We start from the raw sequence: 19,543 nt of genomic DNA on the forward strand, positions 1-19,543 counted from the left end.
TGTTGTCAGAGCTTTGGGGCACATCTTGTGGGCCTCTGCTGGGAAAGGATTGCAGCTGCTCTTGGGGACAGTTGTGGGACTGGAGGGGGGCTGTTGTCGTAACAGGAGCCGAGACTCCCTGCCTTCCTCTCTCTAGGGGAGGGAGTTGGGGACCAGGATAATCAGTGGTGAGTCCTGAATTTGCCCTATCCTGGTTCTTCACCAGATCACATTCCTAAGTGTCCCCTGACCAGTCTCTTTGGCAACGTTGAGGGCATACTGTGTCCTTGGCATTGGAAATACAGCCACAGACAACACAAAGTCCCCCTTTTCCTGGAGCTTCCTTTCTAGGATATCTAGAAATCTCTCTGTGGTAGGTTTTCCCAGTATTTCCAAACACAGCCCTGAACTCAAATGGGAGCTCCCTGGGGTGTAAGACCCTGAAAGCCCATTCAGTCAAATCAGACCACAGCCAGACTGGTGGGGAGAGGCGCCTCCCTCGAACTTAGCCACGTACATCCAGCCCGGGGCCTCAAGGCACAGGTTTGCCCATCATCTTGGGCGATAGGTAGCAAGAGCTTGTATGAAGTCATTGCTGTGCCCGGAACTGTGCTAGACCCTTGCCTTGTAGTATCTGGCGAACCCTCGACAATTCTGTGGGGAAGAACTGGTATCATTTCCATTTTGCAGTTGAGAATACCCAGACTGAAGGAGGTAAAACAACTCACACGCAGCTAGGAAGTGATGAGGCCAAACTCAAAACCAGATCTGTTTGACTCCAAAGCCCATTCTCTTAATCGCTTAACCGTCATACCTGTGTTCCACCAAGTGTGGTCCCAGCTACCCACATCAGAACCAGACAGGAGATGGGGAGCTTGTGTGTAGTTGTATTGTCATCCCCATTTCTGGCCACCTTCTCCTGTTCCACAGGTTCTTGAGAAAGTTCTCAATGTGCTGTGGAGAGGGGTGGATATCTGTAAAAGCTTCAGCCTCCAGACCCTTTGTCCCATTGTCTTACTGATTTGTAGAAGCCCTTTGTATATTGGGGATATTCAGTTTGTCATCTGTGTTGCGAATACTTTTCTCTCCCAGTGTAATTGTGATAAACTCACATTCTCCTCACCTTCGGTGAGAGCCACTGGCCTCAAGGAACAGAGTGTACCTGGGTGTTACTAATGCAAGAGCTGGGTGCAGGGAGGGGCAGAGTCTCAGAGACCTAGCCCTGCCCCACCACCATGTTCCATAGTCCCATTGGCCTGTGGCCTTGCTGGGTGTCTCACCTGCCATTGCTTCTCAGTTCTACTCCCACGCTAACTTGGTAGTCCATGCCCTTCCGGCATCCTCACTTGTGTCTGCTTTTCCATTACTCAGGATAAGTGGCTGTTTCCTCAATACCAGTGCAAGTGCCTGGTCCTTGCACCCTTTGTCTGAAGATCCCTTTGGTCAGAAGGAACTTGCAGGTGTCAAATTAATATTCTTGGCACCAGAGTAGCAATCCCCCCATTAGCTAGAGATCCAATTACATGTTTTTAAGTGAAAATGCGACCCTGATTTCAACAGTGTGGAATGTAGGGTGCATGCCCTTCAGAGAGCCCTGCTGGACACCGTTAGGGAGGTGGGCGTGCTTCTTCTGCCCAGAAGATGCCAGTTGTCGGCTGCCTCCTAAGCCTGCAGCTGCCTGAGTGAGCTCCACCCATGAGTACCAGAGGACAATAGCTCCTCCTCTCAATGTCCCTGAAGGTGTGGCTGGTCCAGGAGGGGCCTCAGGACCACCCTGATTCCCCATCCCAGCCCCAAGCACACTACTTCCCAGCCTGCGTTCAGAATCCTCAGGGTGTGATGGGTATGTGTTATACATCTGTCCAAACCCTTAGAATAGACAGCACCAGGAGCAAGTCCTAAGGTAAACTATGGACTTTGAGTGACATTGATGTGTTGACGCAGGTTCACGGATTGTAATAAATGTACCGCTGTGGCGGGGAATGTCCATTTGGTGGAGGTTGTGTTGGGGCGAGGGCAGGGGTATGTGGGAAATCTCTGTACCTTCTGCTCGATATTACCATGGACCTAGAACTTTGTAAAAAATAAAATCTACTTAGAACAAAAACACACAGCTTTAAAAAAGAAATCTCAGTCTTAGAAGAGAGGAAGGGTGGGTGGTAGTACCCCTGAGAGAACATAGCACCCCAGACAACTGGCCGCCAGACCTGAGCTTGGCTTCTGGCTCTCACCCTCTTCACCAGGGACCTTAGAGTCTCTGGCCTGCAAAATGGGGCACATGATGTCCACACTTGCCTTGTAGAGTGTTGTTGAAAGAGACAGCGTAAAGCTCCCGACCAGATCCTGGCCCGTCGTAACTCCGTTTGTCATTACAAGTGCTTTAGCCAGAAATTATCATTTCACTGCCTTGAACTCTCCCACCCAGAAGCAGGGTTTTTCCCCGTTTCCATAAGTCATTTTGCAAAGCCTCCGGGCCTTTTTTGTAGGGCTTCTTCATTAAGAAGTTTATTTTCGGGGCGCCTGGGTGGCGCAGTCGGTTGAGCGTCCGACTTCAGCCAGGTCACGATCTCGCGGTCCGTGAGTTCGAGCCCCGCGTCAGGCTCTGGGCTGATGGCTCGGAGCCTGGAGCCTGTTTCTGATTCTGTGTCTCCCTCTCTCTCTGCCCCTCCCCCGTTCATGCTCTGTCTCTCTCTCTGTCCCAAAAATAAATAAAAAACGTTGAAAAAAAAAAATTAAAAAAAAAAAAAAAAAAAAAAAAAGAAGTTTATTTTCAGTATTTTAAGTTTCGTTGTGATAAATTGAGTGGCATCCCTTTCCGGTAACATTTTCCCCCCAGGTGATATTGCAGCCTGCACTGGCTTAGGGGTCAGGCGGTCCAAGAGTGTGGCCCTGGCTCACCACTTCATAGCTGGTTAACAGCTTGAGCAGATGACCTGGCCTCCCTGAACCCCAGTTTGCTTATCTGAAAACCGAGAATAATTGTAGAAGCACCCTTCCAGGTTTGGATTCCCAGGATGAAATGAGGTCATGTGTGTAGAATACCCAACACATGTGAACACGTGGTAAATTTTAGCTCCTGATGCTGGTAATCATTTCTGTACAAAAATGGTAAAGATACAGGTGGAAATAGGGAAGATAGGCTCTGTTTTTTCCCCATATCCTTCCTGCCCCCGCTTCGGCAGCAAAAGCCAGAACAGAAGCTGGTTTCTGTCCTCTGTTTCCCTGCCTGTCTTTAGGACCACACAGGCCCTGTGCAGATGGCCAAGTGGGTGGGCCTCACTGGGGGCTCTGGGGCTCGATGTTCGTCTTGAGGTCATAGAAAAACCAAGGGGAAGGCAATGGGCAGCGACCCCGACGCCCCTTTCTATACCTTCTCCCTTTCCCACCCCCCTCCCTCAGCAACCCCTGCACCCCTGAGGTGGAGCTGTCTGCCCAAGTCAGTGAGCTGTGTTCCCAGCATCACAGGTGGAAGGGAGGAGCTGGCTGCCTGGCTCCAGGGAAGAGAGGAGAAATGGCGTCATCGGCAGAGGGCCTGCCTCGGGACTTCCGGCTGCCACAGCCTCTTTCAGAAGCAGGCCTCAGAGTCCATGGAGATCCAGAAGGGCACACCCCACTGGGGCCTCTGGAGGCACCTTCCCTGGAGTCTTCCCACCTCTTGGAGCTGAGGTGTCCTTAACACTTAAGAGCAGAGGTTATCAACCCAGGAGAGATACCCCCGTCTGCTCCCCTAGGCTCAGAGTAACTATGAAGAGAAATTGCTGAGGGGAGTTTATGGCTCGTGTGATGTGGCTGACATAAAAACAGAAAAAAAAGAATGAGAATCACCTTTCTCAAAAACTTGGAAGGTAGGACTGTGAGGATGTTGTTCCTGGCAATGGCAGTTTCTTGCTCAGGAGCCCATTCTCCTCGTGAGGCATGTGGCCATGTCTTAGGAGGCTGGGGTAGCAGGGATGGTTATAAGGATTGATTTGGGGACATCTCACAAACGTACACATGAGAGCTGTGATGTACTGCGGTCCAGGGCTGCTAGGGCCTTCTCTGTCCTTAACCCCACAGCACATCTCAGGAGTGTCCACACCCATGGGGCAGGGAGCCCTGGGGCTGCTCTAGGCTTTGCTGCGTCCTGAGGGGATGGGGGCCATCAGCTTTTCTGTTTGGGTCAATCCACCACATGTCCAAGTGTTCATTGCCTCCAGCCGCAGGCTCACTGGGGAACAGACACGCCGGCTTTGAGGGATGATTAGCCTTAGGGGAGATGGGAGAGGATTTCATTTGTTTGTATGGTCCAGGTCCCAGGAGAAATGGAGCAGGAGAACTGAAGAGGTTCTCAGGTCTCAAAGGAGAGAGCTCACTGGGGCTGAGCTAAGTTGCCCGATAGGGAGACAGGTCACGGCTCGCATGAGAGCTGAGTGGGTAGCTCTGGGGTTGTCCTGCAGCAAGGCTGCGGGTGCCACCACTCCTGACTGTCATGGAGCCCTGTCCCCGGAGCAGAGTAGAGTGAGGCTGCCCTTGGCCTCCTCTGTCCCAGGGGCAGTGGCCCTGTCATCCCATCCTGTCCCTTCTGCATCCCTCATCCCATGTGGTCCCTGTAAATGCTTCCTCAGCCTTTTCTTTCCCAGGGACTCTTGTCACTTTGGTCTGGTGGGTTGGCCAGCTGGGCCCAAGGGCTCATTTCCACTTTAAAGGGATTTAGTTAGTGACAACAGGGCCTTCCATGTCAGGGTCTCACCCAGACGGAGGCCCCAGACTGAGAGCATCCCCATGGGTTCCTCTTCTTACAGTCCCAAGCGACCAGGGCTGTGTTCTTCTGTCCCGACGCAAGGGTGCTGCTAGTAAAATTGGCCATCTGTGTGTCTGCCACAGAAATGGGGACCTCTGCTTCATTGGAGCCCCTTCATCTGAGGGCAGCTCAGAGAGGTGATGACAGCCCATCCAGTACCCCCCGCCACTGGCTGCCTTCAGAATCCACAGTGGGTGCTGGGCTCAGACCCCTCCCACATCTGTGGGAGGAGACTGGGAGCAGGAGAGGGCAGAAGGCTGAGTTCATGGGTCATATGCGCTGTTCAGAATACATTGTTTCTCTTCTCCTGACAAGTTTGCCTGGCGCTCTTGGAGTTGTTTTCATTATCCCAGTTTTGACTTAAGAGGACCTCCAAGGGCAAGGAAGATAACTTCTCCAAGGTCATACCACCAGCAGCCAGACGTTGGGTCCATCTGATTCTGGAACATCCAGAAGCACATAAGGGCTGACCTCACTGCAGGATAGGGGTCCTCCCAGGATGGAGGCACTGCTTCATTGAGGCCGGCCCCCCTCCCCTCATCAGTTCTGAGTGCACCTTCTCTCTGAGCACTCAGAGACCTGACCTCCCCGTTGGGCCACACACCCTCCCAGGGCATATGCAGAAGGAGTGGGGCTGGTAGCCGGCAGAGAGCAGTGTAGGAAGGGGCCCGGGGAGCAATAAGAGGGCGGCCTCTGCCCCACGCTGCCCTGCTCTCTGTGGGACCTGGCAAGTCCACGACACCCCTTCACCTCCTGTTTTCTGCCATCAGACACAGTTGGCCTGGTCTGTGTTCGTCCCATCCAGCTCTGATGCTGTGTGGTCCTGACCCTGCTCCCTGGAATACTAAAATGGCCTGCTCAGAGTAGACCGTCTTCCATAAGAATGGGGTTTGTTCCTCCTCCTGAGATCCCTGCCTCAGTGTTTGTTTCAGCCCAGTTCTCATTCCATCCACTCTCCAAAACAAACAAAAACAACTCCTTCACCCCCTCCTCTGTCCCCAAGATTCCTTTACAGTCAGGTCACGCCATCAGGTCAGACACCAGCCAGGAAAACGAGGGGCACAAGGTTGGGGGCCCAGAACTCTTGCCGAGAGTCCCCCACACACACCCGGGGAGGTCAGCTGGGGCCCTTGCCTGCTGTAGCTCCCCTGGAGGCCATGCCGAGGACACAGGCACTGGTCCACATGGCTATCCCTGCGGCTGATGCTGCAGCCTCCTTTGGGGGCTCCGGAGAGTGAGAGGAGGGAGGGCCAAGCAGGGAGAAGGCAGCAGGGGAAGAGCGCTGGATTCCACTCACAGTCTCCAGGGACAGCCAACCAGGACCCACCGCCCACACGAGGCACCAGTGGTCAACACCAGAAGTCCTGGGAGGATCTGGTCTTCGGATAGGCGTCCTGGCAGCAAATCATTGCCAGGGAGGAGAGAGGACTGGCATAGTGACGGTTCCTATTGCGCCTGGTGAGGAGACCTCGGGTAAAGGGGCACCCAGACAACCACAGCTGGCCTGGCAGCATTCCACTCTTGGGAAGGCGGCTGTGGGTGCTCAGAGAGTCTTTAGTATTTTTCTCTGGATTTCTTCCCCTGATGTGCGGATGAGGACCCAAAACTGGCACAGTATCGGGTTGACATGGGTGGGGCTGGGGGCTTGCTGCCTGGTACACCTAGGCTCCTGGTGAAGGCAGATGTTGGACTGGGAAGGTTGGCTTCCCCAGTGGAAGGTCTAGCAGTATAGGAGAGAGTCCACCAAGGGCAGCCAGTTGGGGACTGCCTTCCCCTGCGACAGGATTGGGAGCTCTTGCTAAGCCAAGCTTCAGGGCTGAGTGGCCTGCAGGGGTGAGCACACTGCCTGGCCCTGGGCCTGACTGACTACCCTCAGCCCATCTCCCCTTGAACTCAGGAAGTGATCAGTAATCTTACCTAGAAAGGCTAAAGTCCAATAACCCAGACATTAGTCCCACAGTGAGCCCATCCAGACAAGAGCTGCTGTCAGAATCCTCTGGAGCTTTTTAAAAATCCAGCTGCTTAGGCCTCAGCCTGGACCCCCTGAATTGTGCTCTCAGTTTGGGCCTCGTTGCCTGGGTTCTGGTATTTTCCATTCACTTGCTGCCTGCCAGACCCTGCGCTGGATGGACATCTTTGAGTGGGCATGACCTTAGCGTATCTCCATAGCAACCCTTCCAGGGTAGGTTCTGTTGTGTCCCCCACTTCACTGAAGTGGAAACTGAGACTCAGAGAAGTGAAGTAACTTGGTCAAGACCTCGGCTTGGATGCTTCCTGAAGCCTTGTCTGTCACACACCACCCCTCCTATCTGCACATCAAAGAGGTCCCCATCGGCGTCATTATGGTGTTCTTTGCACGCCGACTCTCCCGTAGCCCTTGTCCCACTTTGGGAGGACAGAGACTGTGTCCAGCACATAGTGTGTGCTCAGAAACATTTTCTGAGAAGGTGAACAAATAGGAGGGACAGTGGATGGCGAGCTGAACCCCTCTGGCCTGCCCCACCCTGCCGGGCCCTGACCCTGCCAGAGCAGACCTGCCTCCTCAGGGCAGGGTGCGTGTAACTGGCAGGTACGCTGGGGTGAAGCGGAGGCCTGGAGGAGGGTAGGAGACGGCCCTGTGCCGCTCTCCCGGTTGCCATGGACCGGTGCCCGGAGACAGCTGGCCCCTCAGCTCATCACCTGGTAACCGAGCGCCGACGGTGTGTGTGTGCTGCTCCCGCGCTGTCTGGAGCACAGCAGGCCCTTTCTCGGCCTCTGGCTCACTCTCAGGGAGAATGTAGGACTCTGAGAGTGCACCCCACCCCGGGCAGGGGCCTGGCATGATGCAGGCAAGCGATGGCTGGCATCACCAGGAGGGAGACCGGGGGTGAGGGGGTGCACAGGGGGACTTGGGAACTGGCCTCCAAATTGCCTTACCCAGGCTGGCTTTTCTCTTCTCCTCCACTCTGAGGGATGGAGGCTGGAATGGTTTTAAGCTGCCAGGACACACACTGTGCTGTCACTGTTAGTGGGACTTAACAGTGAGCACCGGTTACTGGTCTTTCCCATGTATGGCACAGAACTAGGCACTTAGGGAAGGATCTCAGAGTTTATTAAAAATAAAAGAAGGGGCGCCTGGGTGGCTCAGTCCATTAAGCGTCCGATTTCGGCTCAGGTCATGATCTCACAGTTTATGAGTTTGAGCCCCCACAGGGCTGTCTGTAGTCAGTACAGAGCCTGCTTCGGATCCTCTGTCCCCCTCTCTCTCTGCCCCTCCCACGTCTGCATTTGTGCTCTCTCTCTCCCTCTCTCACAAATAAGCATTTTTAAAAAATAAAAGAAGAAAAAAAGAAAGTAGCCTTGATCCCTGTAAGTGTGCATTCAGAGTCAGGCAAAAAACAAGTTATAATCCTTTTTTTTAATTGTTTTTGCTCAAGTACGACCTTAAAGGTTCTTAATCAGAGTGGTTTTCTCAATGGGAAATAAAATAGATCTGAGCCTAGGCAATCCTTCTCTCCCGCCCCCAAATCTAAATTTTTGGCAGGGCTTTCCTTGCCATTGCTGAAGAGGGCTGAAGGACCCGCCCCCCAGGAGATGCTGGGCTTGGCCTGCTCTGACCCCATTGTAGCCAAAAGCTTTTCTGGGAATACCACCCCTTTCCCAGGCCTGGCCAGGGCCTGATTGCTGACTTCTACAGTTCAGATTTACTCTGTGTCCAGAGCAGGAGCCTCCACTCTGGTGCCGGATGCTGTGTATGCCTTCTCCCAGAGCTCCATTGGTTCACTGCTCTGGGGCCCATGGGAGGTCCCGTGCCTTCCTCACCACCCTAAGGGGATGCTTCCTGGGGACAGCAACCTGGTTTCCGAGGGTCAGTTCCCCAGCTGATTCCACAAGCCGCGGGAGCCATTCTGTATGTGATCAGGGACCCAAGAGGCCTGCCGCACTGGGCCTATACCACTTGTGAAGGAAGTGGACAGGCTTCTGTGTGGCGAGAAGCAAAGGGCCCCAAGGCTCTGTGGATGCCTGGCCATGGTGCCTCTGCACTTAATTTCAGCTCCACTTCCCAAGAACAAGGAGCAGCCCAACCTGACCCAGATCTCAGGCACAGCCCTGTGGCCCCATTGCTCCCAGCAGAGGCATCAGATAGCCTTGGCAGTGGCCCACACAGTCCAGGCCTTAGCCTCCAGGCCTTTTAGCCTGAACTCACCTCTCTTGCCAGGACCTAGTTGTGTCTCTTGGAAACACTCTTGCAGCTTCCTTCTGGCTAGGACCAGAGAGGGCCCAGCTTGGGGATTTCCTTCCCTCCTTATGGGGCTGGAACACTGAGCCAGTTGACATCTGGGGCCTAATCAGCTGACTAGGGAGGGACCTAGCCAAACTTTTGACAAAAGTTTCTTGGAGATAAGTGGGTAGAGTGAAGCGAGAGGCCTCTCTGTCCATCCCCTTGGCAGAAGCTATTCAGAACGATCCATCTTCCATTTCCTGCCTGGCGCTGCTGGTCAGCAAGTATTTATTCAACATCTGCTGAGTGCCTCGCCCTGGGACTTCATGTTCAGGAGCCTCAGTAGGAGGCAAAGACAGACCCCCAGCCTAGGGAGTTGGCCTTGTAAAACTCTGGGTCTCCAGCTGTTCCCAGGGTGGTAAAGGAGAAGCCAGGAACAGAACCAGCCGATGGGGGTGGGGGGGCTGGTGTGAAGAGAGAGAAAGAGGAGGGAGAGAGAGAGAAGGGAGCCTCCCACTGCGACGGGTTTTCCAGGGCTGCTCTGTGGACAAGGTGTTGGGAGAGGGAGCATCTGGACAGAGGAATAAAAGAAGGGAGGGAAACCAGCGCTGCCCTAGAGAGTCTGTCCTCAGCCTGCCGAAGTTTTGGGTTGTGACAGCCTGCAATGGCCCCATCCAGATGGTGACTTCCCTCCCACGCTGAAATATGCCCTTTGCTGGCATCAAGTCACCTCCTGGAAGGAAGGGCTTTCTCAGGAATCCTTTGGCCTCCTTGACTTTGCTCCCCAAGCCACAGAGGATGTGCTGGCCCCTCCCTCCCTCCACCCGGGCCTCCCCTTCAGAGTTGCTTTGTCACATGTTTTCTGCACCCAGTTGTCACTGACCCTTTGACTCCGAGGGCCAGCTCACAGCTCACCCCACTCCAGGACCAGAGACCAGCTGATGTGCCTCCCCCCCCAACAACCACCACCCCCCCGTTGCCATGGCAACTACAGGCACTCCTGCCCCTGCAGAATATTGCTTTCTTGTAACCTTCTTTCCTCCTCCCTCTCCCCACTCTTTCTCTCACACAAAAAGAAAGCACAAGTGTTTTATATTCATTTTGCAAAAAGCTGTGTAGCGCATACTAATTGGCGCGGCTTCCTCCTGCTTTCTTTGAGCCTTTCCTCATTGTCAAAGCCAGGACTACAGTCCAGTGCAGGCTTGGGCCCAGCCAGCCTCCTCCTTGGAAGAGGACTAACTTTGTGTTTCTAGAGGCTGAGCAGTGGGCCTATCATTGGGGGCCTTTCGTCCAGTTCTTAAGCCAGTGCCCGCAAGCAAGGCTGCTGAGATCACTGTGTCCTTGTTCCAGAGCTGCTTGTCCACAGACCAAGGGGTCTCCAAGAGGGGTGGGGTACCAAAACCCTGGCCTGGCACAGAGATTCAAAGCCAGGCTCAGCCGGAGGGCGGAGCACGGCTCTCCCTTGGTCTCTGTTGCTCTGTCCCAGCACCGCCCCCGCCCCCCCGCACCCCACGCCGCCTTGACATTGTCTCCCTGGGTCACTCATTCCCTGAGCAGAGGCAGAGTCCTGGCCTAGGCCTTTGTCAGGATTGTTGCTCCATAGTCTCAAGTTCAGCCCTTAGGCTGAATGGGATTTGCTGGTCAGCTGGGAAAGAGCCAGCAGCTGGATTGGATGGCACAGGAGCCCTGAAGTGGCTCCCACAAACTCCCCACTCTGTCTTCAAGCCATTCCTTGCCCTCTATTTTGGCAGCCCCTTCCTCTCCCTGCATCCAGGAGACTGAAGGAGATGGTGGTGCTATTCTCAGCTCCCATTGTAAAGAACCAGGAAGGTGGGCTGTAAGCGAGTACGAGAGTGCGCGCGCGTGCACACAAACCCTCACACGTACACACACTTACAAGTACACGTGGTATTGCTCTAGGCAGGGCTGTCTGTCAGATTTTTGCCAGTCCCTGGGGACTAGAGACAAATCTTCTGATATGTAAGCACTAGAGGAGTGGCTGGGATTACTGAAGGAACCTGTAGACAACAGTTCCGGCTTTAATTGTGCAATTGAAGTGTAATTTGCATTCATTTGCCATTTGGTGTTAAACTTTCCAAAATAAGAGAATTCAAAATGTAAAATAGGCAGTTTTGCTGGCTGCTGCTCTCCAGTGAAGTAGGAGGAGGTGGTACCAAGATGTCCATGCAGATTCTCTTTAGTAGAGAGATGAAATCTGAAGCTCTTTGTGTATACACTGCAGTTCCTGCCCAGTCCCTAAGTCAGGACCACTGACCAGGCTCAGCTATGGTACCAAAAATCTCGTAACAGAAGGGGAGCACAGAGTATCTCCTATGATGTTCATGACAACCTTGCAAGGGGAAGTCTCTGTTGGCACATATGGGGAAACAGGCTCCCCATCACCTGCAAAACCAAGTTCGAACCTCTTTGGGCCATAGCTCTTGGGGACCTGCCCCTCCCTATGACTTCCACTTGATTTTCTGGCCATGCCCCCCTGCTAAATAACAAAATTTCAACTGAGTAAATTCAAAGATCAGAATGGCTGGGGCACCTGGGTGGCTCAGTCGGTTAAGCAGCTAACTTCGGCTCAGGTCATGATCTCGCAGTCCGTGAGTTCGAGCCCCGCGTCGGGCTCTGTGCTGACAGCTCAGAGCCTGGAGCCTGTTTCAGATTCTGTGTCTCCCTCTCTCTGACCCTCCCCCGTTCATGCTTTGTCTCTCTCTGTCTCAAAAACAAATAAATAAACGTTAAAAAAAAATTTTTTTTAAAAACAAACAAAAAGATCAGAATGGCTTTTTTCAAACAATTCATGAAACAGGCAGTATCCCCATGTAGCAATAGAAAGAAGCTGTAGACAAGAAAAGGTTTTTAAAGACAGAAAGGGAGTAGAGAAAGAAAATGACTAGCAGAGGCCCCTGGGTGGCTCATTCGGTTGGGCGTCCGACTTCGGCTCAGGTCATGGTCTCGCAGTCCGTGGGTTCGAGCCCCGCGTTGGGCTGTCCTGACAGCTCAGAGCCTGGAGTCTGTTTCAGATTCTTTGTCTCCCTCTCTCTCTGCCCCTCCCCCGCTCATTCTCTGTCTCTCAAAAACAAATGAACGTTAAAAAAAAAAAGGAAAGAAAGAAAATGACTAGCAAAGAATGCACTGTTTCAGGCAAGGTTGCCTTCCTAATGGGACCAGAAGGGGTCTGCCAAGAGGATTATCTCACTAGGGCTGACCAGGTAATTCCATGTTGACTAGCTAAAGGTTACATTCCTTTAAAGGTTAAAGGTTGAAACTACAATTAAGTTAGGTATTAAATCTTGGTTTGCTGACTTGGGATTTAGCACATGTGACTCCATTTTGGGCCTGCTGTCTCCTTTTTAACACTCACACCAGCCCCATGCCCCATTCCAGAGCTAGATCAAAGCTTAGCTTCCTGGAATGTGCCACGGGATTCTGCTTCTGTGTCCGGAAAGGCTTTTGGTAGTTAAGTGAATGCTTTGAGTGCCTTCCTCTGCCCCCCAGCAAACTGATGGTAAGGTACTTCTGAAGCCTTTCGATCCCCACAGGCCAAGTTGCTGGCTCTGGTTGTACATGCACTGCATTATAAGTGTTGTTTACCGCCTGTCTCCCCAGCGTCACTGTTGAGAGAGGCAGGGCCATCCTGTTTGGCTTCGCATCTCCTCCCACAAAAACAGGCCCTGGCCCAGGCCCTGGCCCGGGCACTGGCCTACAGTGGGTGCTCAATAGATGTCGGGAGAGGGGTTGGAAGGGTGAAGTTAACTGATGGGAAGGCAGGATTGTCTGACCACAAAGCCCAGTATAGCTTATTGGGCTCCGGTTTGGGGACCAGAGTGTTTGAAGTGGACTCCTGATCCCTCAAGCAGATGACTCTGCAAAGAGAGACAGGCAGCAAATGAGAACATTAATTCTAGCTGGAAGTGGGGAGAGCTTCCTCTCCTGGTCTTCCCACCCTGGTAGCCTGGCCCTGGGGCCACTCAGAGAGTGTGGGAGTCTCACAGGCCAGGGCTCTCTGGTACTGGTGGTTCCTCCCCAAGCATCTTTCCTGTTAGGGAAATGAGTACCCGCCAGAAGCCTGGTGTGGGCCACGGCGGCTCTCATAGGGTTGGGCTATAGCTGAGTGCTAGCCTGGCCTTGGCTGCCTCATACTTTTCTCACTTGCCACATTGAACCTCCAGGATTTGCTGCCTAAGGGACATGTACCTCCACCCACCTGCACAGCCAGTCCTGAGAGGAGCAACCTGCAGCTCAGAGATGTAGGGACACAGGTGGCCTCCCTGAGCGCTCTCGGCCCTCCTGGGAGTCAGCAGCAGGTGTGAGATCGTGGGGAGTCAGGGAGGCCTTGCTGCTTCGGGCCATGGGCGCAGCAAGAGCAAACTGACCTGAAGTACCACAGTTCTGGGAATTAGGGTGCTGATTTGGGGTTTTGACTTGATTCTCTTCTCTTTTTTTAGTTATAATTCACAAACCATAAAGTATACAAATTCAGAGATGCCCAGCTGGCTCAGTCGGTGGAACGTGTGACTCTTGATCTCAGGGTCATGAGTTCGAGCCCTACGTTGGGAGTAGGGATTACTTAAAAAAATAAAATATTTTAAGGGCGCCTGGGTAGCTCATCCACCTTCGGCTCAGGTCACGATCTCGTGGCTTTTCAGTTCGAGCCCGGCATCAGGCTCTTTGCTAACAGCTTGGAGACTGGAGCCTGCTTTGGATTCTGTGTCTCCCATCCCCTCTGCCCCTCTCCCATTCATGTTCTGTCTCTGTCTCTCTCAAAAATAAACATTAAAAATTTTTTTTGAATTAAAATAAATCAAAATATTTTTAAAAATTAAAAACAATATACAATTTAGTGGGTTTTAGTATTTTGACAAGGTTGTGCAAACATCACTGCTATGTAATTCTGCAACATTCTCCTCACTCCAAAGAGAAACCCTGTAACCAATTAGCAGTAACTCCCCATGTCTCCCTCCCCCATCCCCTGGCAGGCACAAGATACTCTCTGTCTCTATAGATTTGCCTGCTCTGAACATTTCACATGAATGGAATCATCATGCAGTACATGGCCTTCTGCATCTGGCTTCTCTTACTTAACAAATGTTTTCAGGTTGGTGCATTTTATAGCATATATCAGAACCTCATTCCTTTTCATTGCCAAATAATAGTCCAGGACACGGATATGCCATGTTCCATTTATCCATTTATCAGTTGATGTACTTTTGGGTTTGTGATCTTGTGATACATAGTTAAAAAAAAAAAAAATTACATATTTGGTCTTCATCCCTGGTTCTGGCACAGAGCTCCTAAAACCCTTGGAATTTCCTAAGTGTTGAAAATGATAAAGGTGTCTTTTGTTAGGTTAGTGAGGTGACTTGGATGCCCAGAAGGATGGGGGCTGGTTGCCAGGAGGACCAGCCATGTGATGAGAGGGTTGAACTTTCAACCCGACCTTCGAGAAGGAGAGAGGGACTGGAGATCGAATCAGCTGCCAGTGGCCAGTGATCTAATCCATCATGCCTATGTAATGAAGCCTCCTTAAAAACCTAAAGGATGGGGTTTGAAGAGCTTCCAGGTTGGTGAACACATGGAGATTCGGGGCAGGTGGCACCCCCAGAGAGCACGGAAGCTCTCTGTGCCCCTTCCCACATGCTGTGCCCTGTGCGTCTCTTATCTGACTCTTCCTGAATTACATCTTTTTATGATAAACCGGTGATCTAGTAAGTAAAATGTTTCGCTGAGGACCATGAGCCACTCTAGCAAATTAATGGAGCCTAAGGAGGGGATTGTGGAAACCTCTGATCTGTAGTCAGTCGTCGGAAGCAAAGGTGACGCCCTGGATCTCTGGCTGGTGTCTGAAGCAAGGGAAGGGCAGTCTTGTGGGAGTGAGCCTTCAGCAGGTGGGGTCTGACCCTATGTCCAGGTAGATGGCATGAGAATGGAGTTGAACTGTAGGACACCCACCTGGTATCAGAAAAAACACTTCAGGGTTGGTGTCAGAACCTTAGGGTTGTTTCCATTTTCTAGCCACGCTGAACACTTATGCCATGAACATTTCTACGCAAGTCCTGTGTGGACATGTTTGGTGCCCTCTTGGGAAACACGAGGGGTGGAAGTACACCTCTGGTGACTCTCTTTAACTTTTTGAGGCACAGTTGGCTTGCTCCTTGCCTCAGTTTAATTTGAGTGAGTCACTCGCCCACCTGGTTCCCGCATCTCCTTTCACATCCCTGATCGTTAGACCGTGACTTGTTTGGACAATTGAGCATCTTGAGTGTATGGCCTGTGCTCGGGCCACTCTTATCACGCAGCACCACCCTGTCACCTCCTCACTGTCTATTCCCCCGTCCCACCCCCTTCCTCTCTGTCCGCTTTCTGCCACCGCTGAAATAGAAAGCTTTCTGGGGAGTAGATGGCCTGGACCTCTCCACTTCTGGGCCTGGACCCACTCAGGCCCCCAGCTCTTGGCCTGGGCACAGGGGCAAGTGCTCGTTCCTGCCATCTGTCCAGGCTGCTTAGCAGCCACGATCTTTGCCCAGCATGGATACATCATCCCCTGCAGGCCCAGCGGTCAGAACGTTCTAAAATTGCACATACTTGTGTGTGGAAGGGCAGGTGAGTACTGCTCCCTGCCAGGCCATGGGCTGCAGGCCGAGGCCCATGGGACTCACCTGCAGCCCCAGCACCTGGCACAGTCGGGGCTCAGGAGGTGCTGAGAGCCTGGGAGCAATGGAGGAAAGCATGCAGTTAGACAGGTGCGAGGTGACATCTGTGTGTGTGAGTGAGCGACGTGTCCGACCGGGATGAGGCCGGGCTGTGGCAGGATGAGAGCCAGACCTCCAGCTTGCAGGCCAGTTGAGTGCTGAACACATCGCACTGCTGGGAGAAGACCCAGGGGCCAAGGCTGGCAGAGAGGACACCAGGAGAAGTGACACCTGGGGCCGGGCAGGATGAGGCACTAGCACGTTGCTCACACTGAGACAAGAACCGCTTTGAAGAGACAATAGTAGCTTTATTTATTTTTTTGAGATAAAATTCCCCTTTTAAAATATACAGTTCATTGGTTTTTAGCATATTCACAAGGTTGTGCCACCGTCACTACTATCTCACATTTTCGCCATCCCACAAAAAGCCCTGGAACCGCCTTACCTTGACCACTGTCACCATATTGCGGCCAGCTGGTCTGTCATGGTGCACACAGCCCACCTCCCAGGGCCCCACCCTCTGGTGCTCTGTGTCACTTCCACAGGTCCAGGACCAAAGCCCTCGGTTGCCATGGTAATTCTTGGCCCGGGTTCAGGCAGTCATTCAGCGGATGCCCGATGGGTGTCCACTGAGTACCAGGGACGGCCCTGGGGGCACACCTGTGCTAGGACAGGCACGTTCCTCTTCAGAGAAGAGATGAGTGGGGGTGGGAGGGAGCAGCAGCCCTCCCTGCTGTGTCGTGAGGTAGAACTGGGACAGGTGCGCTGTGCAGTTACAGCACACACACACCACACCACACACACACACACACACACACACACACACACACACACCTCCCTGCTGAGGCAGCACCCTGCTGGCTGTTGATACCAGATGAAGAGCAAGAGGCGGTGGGTGCCGTGGGGGGGGTGGGGGGGGAGGCAGCATCTAAGAGTACGAGGGCTTTGGGTGGTGAGGCAGCACCGGGGAACCTGGTGACACACGGCACTGATTGGAGCTCACTCTGCCATTCTCCATGCTGAACTCTGTGTCTTCCTTTCCTTGGAAGAACTCAGCAGGCAGGGGTCAGGCCTGTGTATGAACATCAAGGAAACAGCTGAGAATTGAACAGTGTGTCTAGAAGTTAGGAAGTCCTCGGTCTTGGAGCCCAGAGTCATGTTCTGAAGGCAGAGGGTGGCCTTGTGTCACCTCTGCAGAAAGGTCTGTTCTGTGGCCTGGTGGTGGACCGAGCTGTGGCCAGCACACCAGCAGTGTGGCCTAGAGGGCACCGTTGGTCCCTCACACAGGTTGACTTTGGGGCATTGCCAGTGTCCCCGCACAGACTGCACCCTGAGTTCCACATCTCCTGGGGACCTCTGAGGTCCCTGCTCAGGGGACCAGAGAGGAGTGGTCATGAGAAAGCTTACTCAGATTCTAGCTTCTTTCCTCCACTTGCCCTCGCCTTCTGCCCATCTGTGTTCTCTTCAATCCATACCTTTTGTAGAACTTCCTGAACGCTGTTAATAGCCGTAATCTTGGTGGCTCTCACCAGCCTGTCACCCTCTGCAGACCCTTCGCCACCCCCTGGCGGCAGCTCTCCAGAGGCCGTCGTCCTTCATCCTCTGCTTTTCTCCCCCAGGTTATCCTGAAGGATCTGGAGGTGTTGGCAGAAATTGCTTCCTCCCCTGCAGGCCAGACAGATGACGCAGGCCCCCTTGATGGCCCTGACCTCCGGGTCAGCCACTCAGAGCTTCAGGTGCCTACCCCTGGCAGAACAAACCTGCTGAACACTTCTGGTAAGTAGTGCCCTTATGGTTACAGCCTCAGGGGCCCTGGGAGTGCTAGTGCTCGGTCTCCTCCTGGATCAGGCACTCCTTGGGGCCATCCCTCTCAAGCCCCGGATCTCTCCTGGGGTGTGAGCAGTCAGAAGTCCCCTCTGCTCTCTGAGAGGCAAGCGGACCTTGCCCTCCTGTTGCCTCCCCACCCCCATGAGAGGCCTTCACATCCCCTTTTCCTCATCGTCCTGCACCATTCATACTTCTGAGCCATTGGCTAAATATAAAACCATCTGAGTCAGCGGATCCTCTCTTTTGCTGGGGCAGCGTCTCCCCAGTCAGGAATCAGGGGGCTTTGGAGCCTTGAGTCTCACAGGTGGAAGACCAGGCAGCCATTTCCTTCCTCATTGGGGAGCTAAAAATAGCAAACAACATGGCAGGCAGCCCAGGCCGGAGAGGGGTAATTCAAACAGGATGTTTCCGGGCAGTCCTTGGACATGAAGGTGGCTGTGGTGTTCCTGGGGCTCGCCCCTTGGGGTCCTTCCAGATAGCAGGTGGCTCTTCTCCCTGGGCCAGTGCAACTCCCAACTCCTTCCTCCCAGGCAGACGCCAGTTTCCTCCGGCGACGTCATCCTGGGAAATGCCAACTATGCGAGTTGATAGGAAAGTCCCTAGCAAATCTTGGGTGTTCACCTGGGGTGTCTCTTTGTCCCCTGAGTGAGTGGCTCTTGATTTCCAGATACCAGGTCCTCGATGGCTCCTCCTTTGATGCAGAAGCCAGATGTCAGATCGATTCAGGGCCTTTCCGCTGCAGCTCCCCTTCCACTGCTCTAGCAGGCAGGGCCTCCGAAGGCGGCTGCTACCCGGCCCTGAGTACCCCTGCTCGGTGGTGCCGCTGGGGCCCTGCGGGCCTGACTGCACCCCAGGGCTGCCGGGCCGAGTCGCAGAAGGCTCGTGCGTTGAAGACGTCTTCCTGGTGACACTTGATGTCAAGGGCTCCCCCCAGCTCCTGCAGTGGGGTGTCACATAGGACCCCAGGCTTTAGGCCACTGCTGCTGCACATGTTCTTTCTGCGACTGGTCCCAAGTTTCTAGCTGTCTCTGACTGAAGCAAGGAAGGAGTAAGGGGCTCTCGTGGCAGCCCGGTTTCCTTCTCTTGTTTCTCCAGGATGCAGTGGCTTCCTTGCCTAGGAGCCCGGTTTCCTCCAAGCAGTCAGAGGCCATGGCCGGGAGGCTCTCACATCCTGACCCTGGGACACTTGGTGAGGGTCCCACCCTCTGTCCCACAGCCCGGGAGTCCGTTTTCCATCCTGTGTCCCACGTCAGCACTTGGGGGTCCGCCTAAATTCCCAGGGACAGATGGCAGAAATGCCAGGGGCTGAGTGTCGGCACACAGCCGCGATGTGGGGGTCCCACTGAGAGGGGAGAGGAGCAGCAGTGAGGGGATGAGGGTGACAAGTGACTGGAAGAGGGCAGCAGCCAGGAGAAGGCATCCGCGGGTCAGAGCCAGCCCTAGATCTCCCTCCCCAAGAAGCCGTTGTCTGGCATCTTCTATCCTCCTCAGAGTGGAAAAGGAGAGAAAGCCAAACTGAGGCAGCTTCGCCCTGGGCAGGGGAAGGACACCTTCATCTCCGGGACTCTCTGGGATTTGTCCCTCCATTTCTGAGGTGTTTTCTTTTTCTCTGGGCACCAAGAAGCTGATGACTAAAATGCTTACTCATTAGTGGAGAGATGGGCCGGAAAATGGCCTGGGGCCCAGGTGGGGTGTGTGCCCTGGGGAGGCCCAGACAGGGAGCTCCTCGAGGTGCCATCTCAGCCGCTTGGGAGTAAGAACTGAGAGTGTCTTAGATGGCAACGTCCTCTGAACCTTGGCTGCTGGCCCTGCCAGGATAGGTGGGCCCCTAATGAGGCTGAGGTGGTGAAGATTTGCCCCAGCTCACCAGGGCTGTCAGACTGGCTCACATCAGCCAGGGACTCACCCTGAATTCTTAGAAAAACAACCAAGTATGCCAGATGGGAAGAGATTCCATCCTGGAAAGAACACCAAGGAAGTGCCTGCAGCCAATAACTCTTCTTGCTTCAAGGATACACGGTATCGTGGGCCATGTGCTCTTAGCCTGAGACTCAC

General features: G+C 53.5%; 1 protein-coding gene across 1 annotated transcript in view; it reads left to right on the forward strand.

The window, feature by feature from the left end:
- The window catches only part of VAC14 (VAC14 component of PIKFYVE complex), a 102,544-nt gene that overhangs the window by 33,448 nt on the left and 49,553 nt on the right, over nucleotides 1-19,543 (forward strand). Inside the window, exon 13 of the mRNA XM_007074897.3 lies at nucleotides 17,281-17,437. Coding sequence (XP_007074959.2) covers nucleotides 17,281-17,437 — 157 coding nt within the window. The remainder of the gene's footprint in view (nucleotides 1-17,280; nucleotides 17,438-19,543) is intronic.

Source organism: Panthera tigris, chromosome E2 (assembly GCF_018350195.1).
Source record: "Panthera tigris isolate Pti1 chromosome E2, P.tigris_Pti1_mat1.1, whole genome shotgun sequence".
NCBI classification, from domain to species: Eukaryota; Metazoa; Chordata; class Mammalia; order Carnivora; family Felidae; genus Panthera; species Panthera tigris.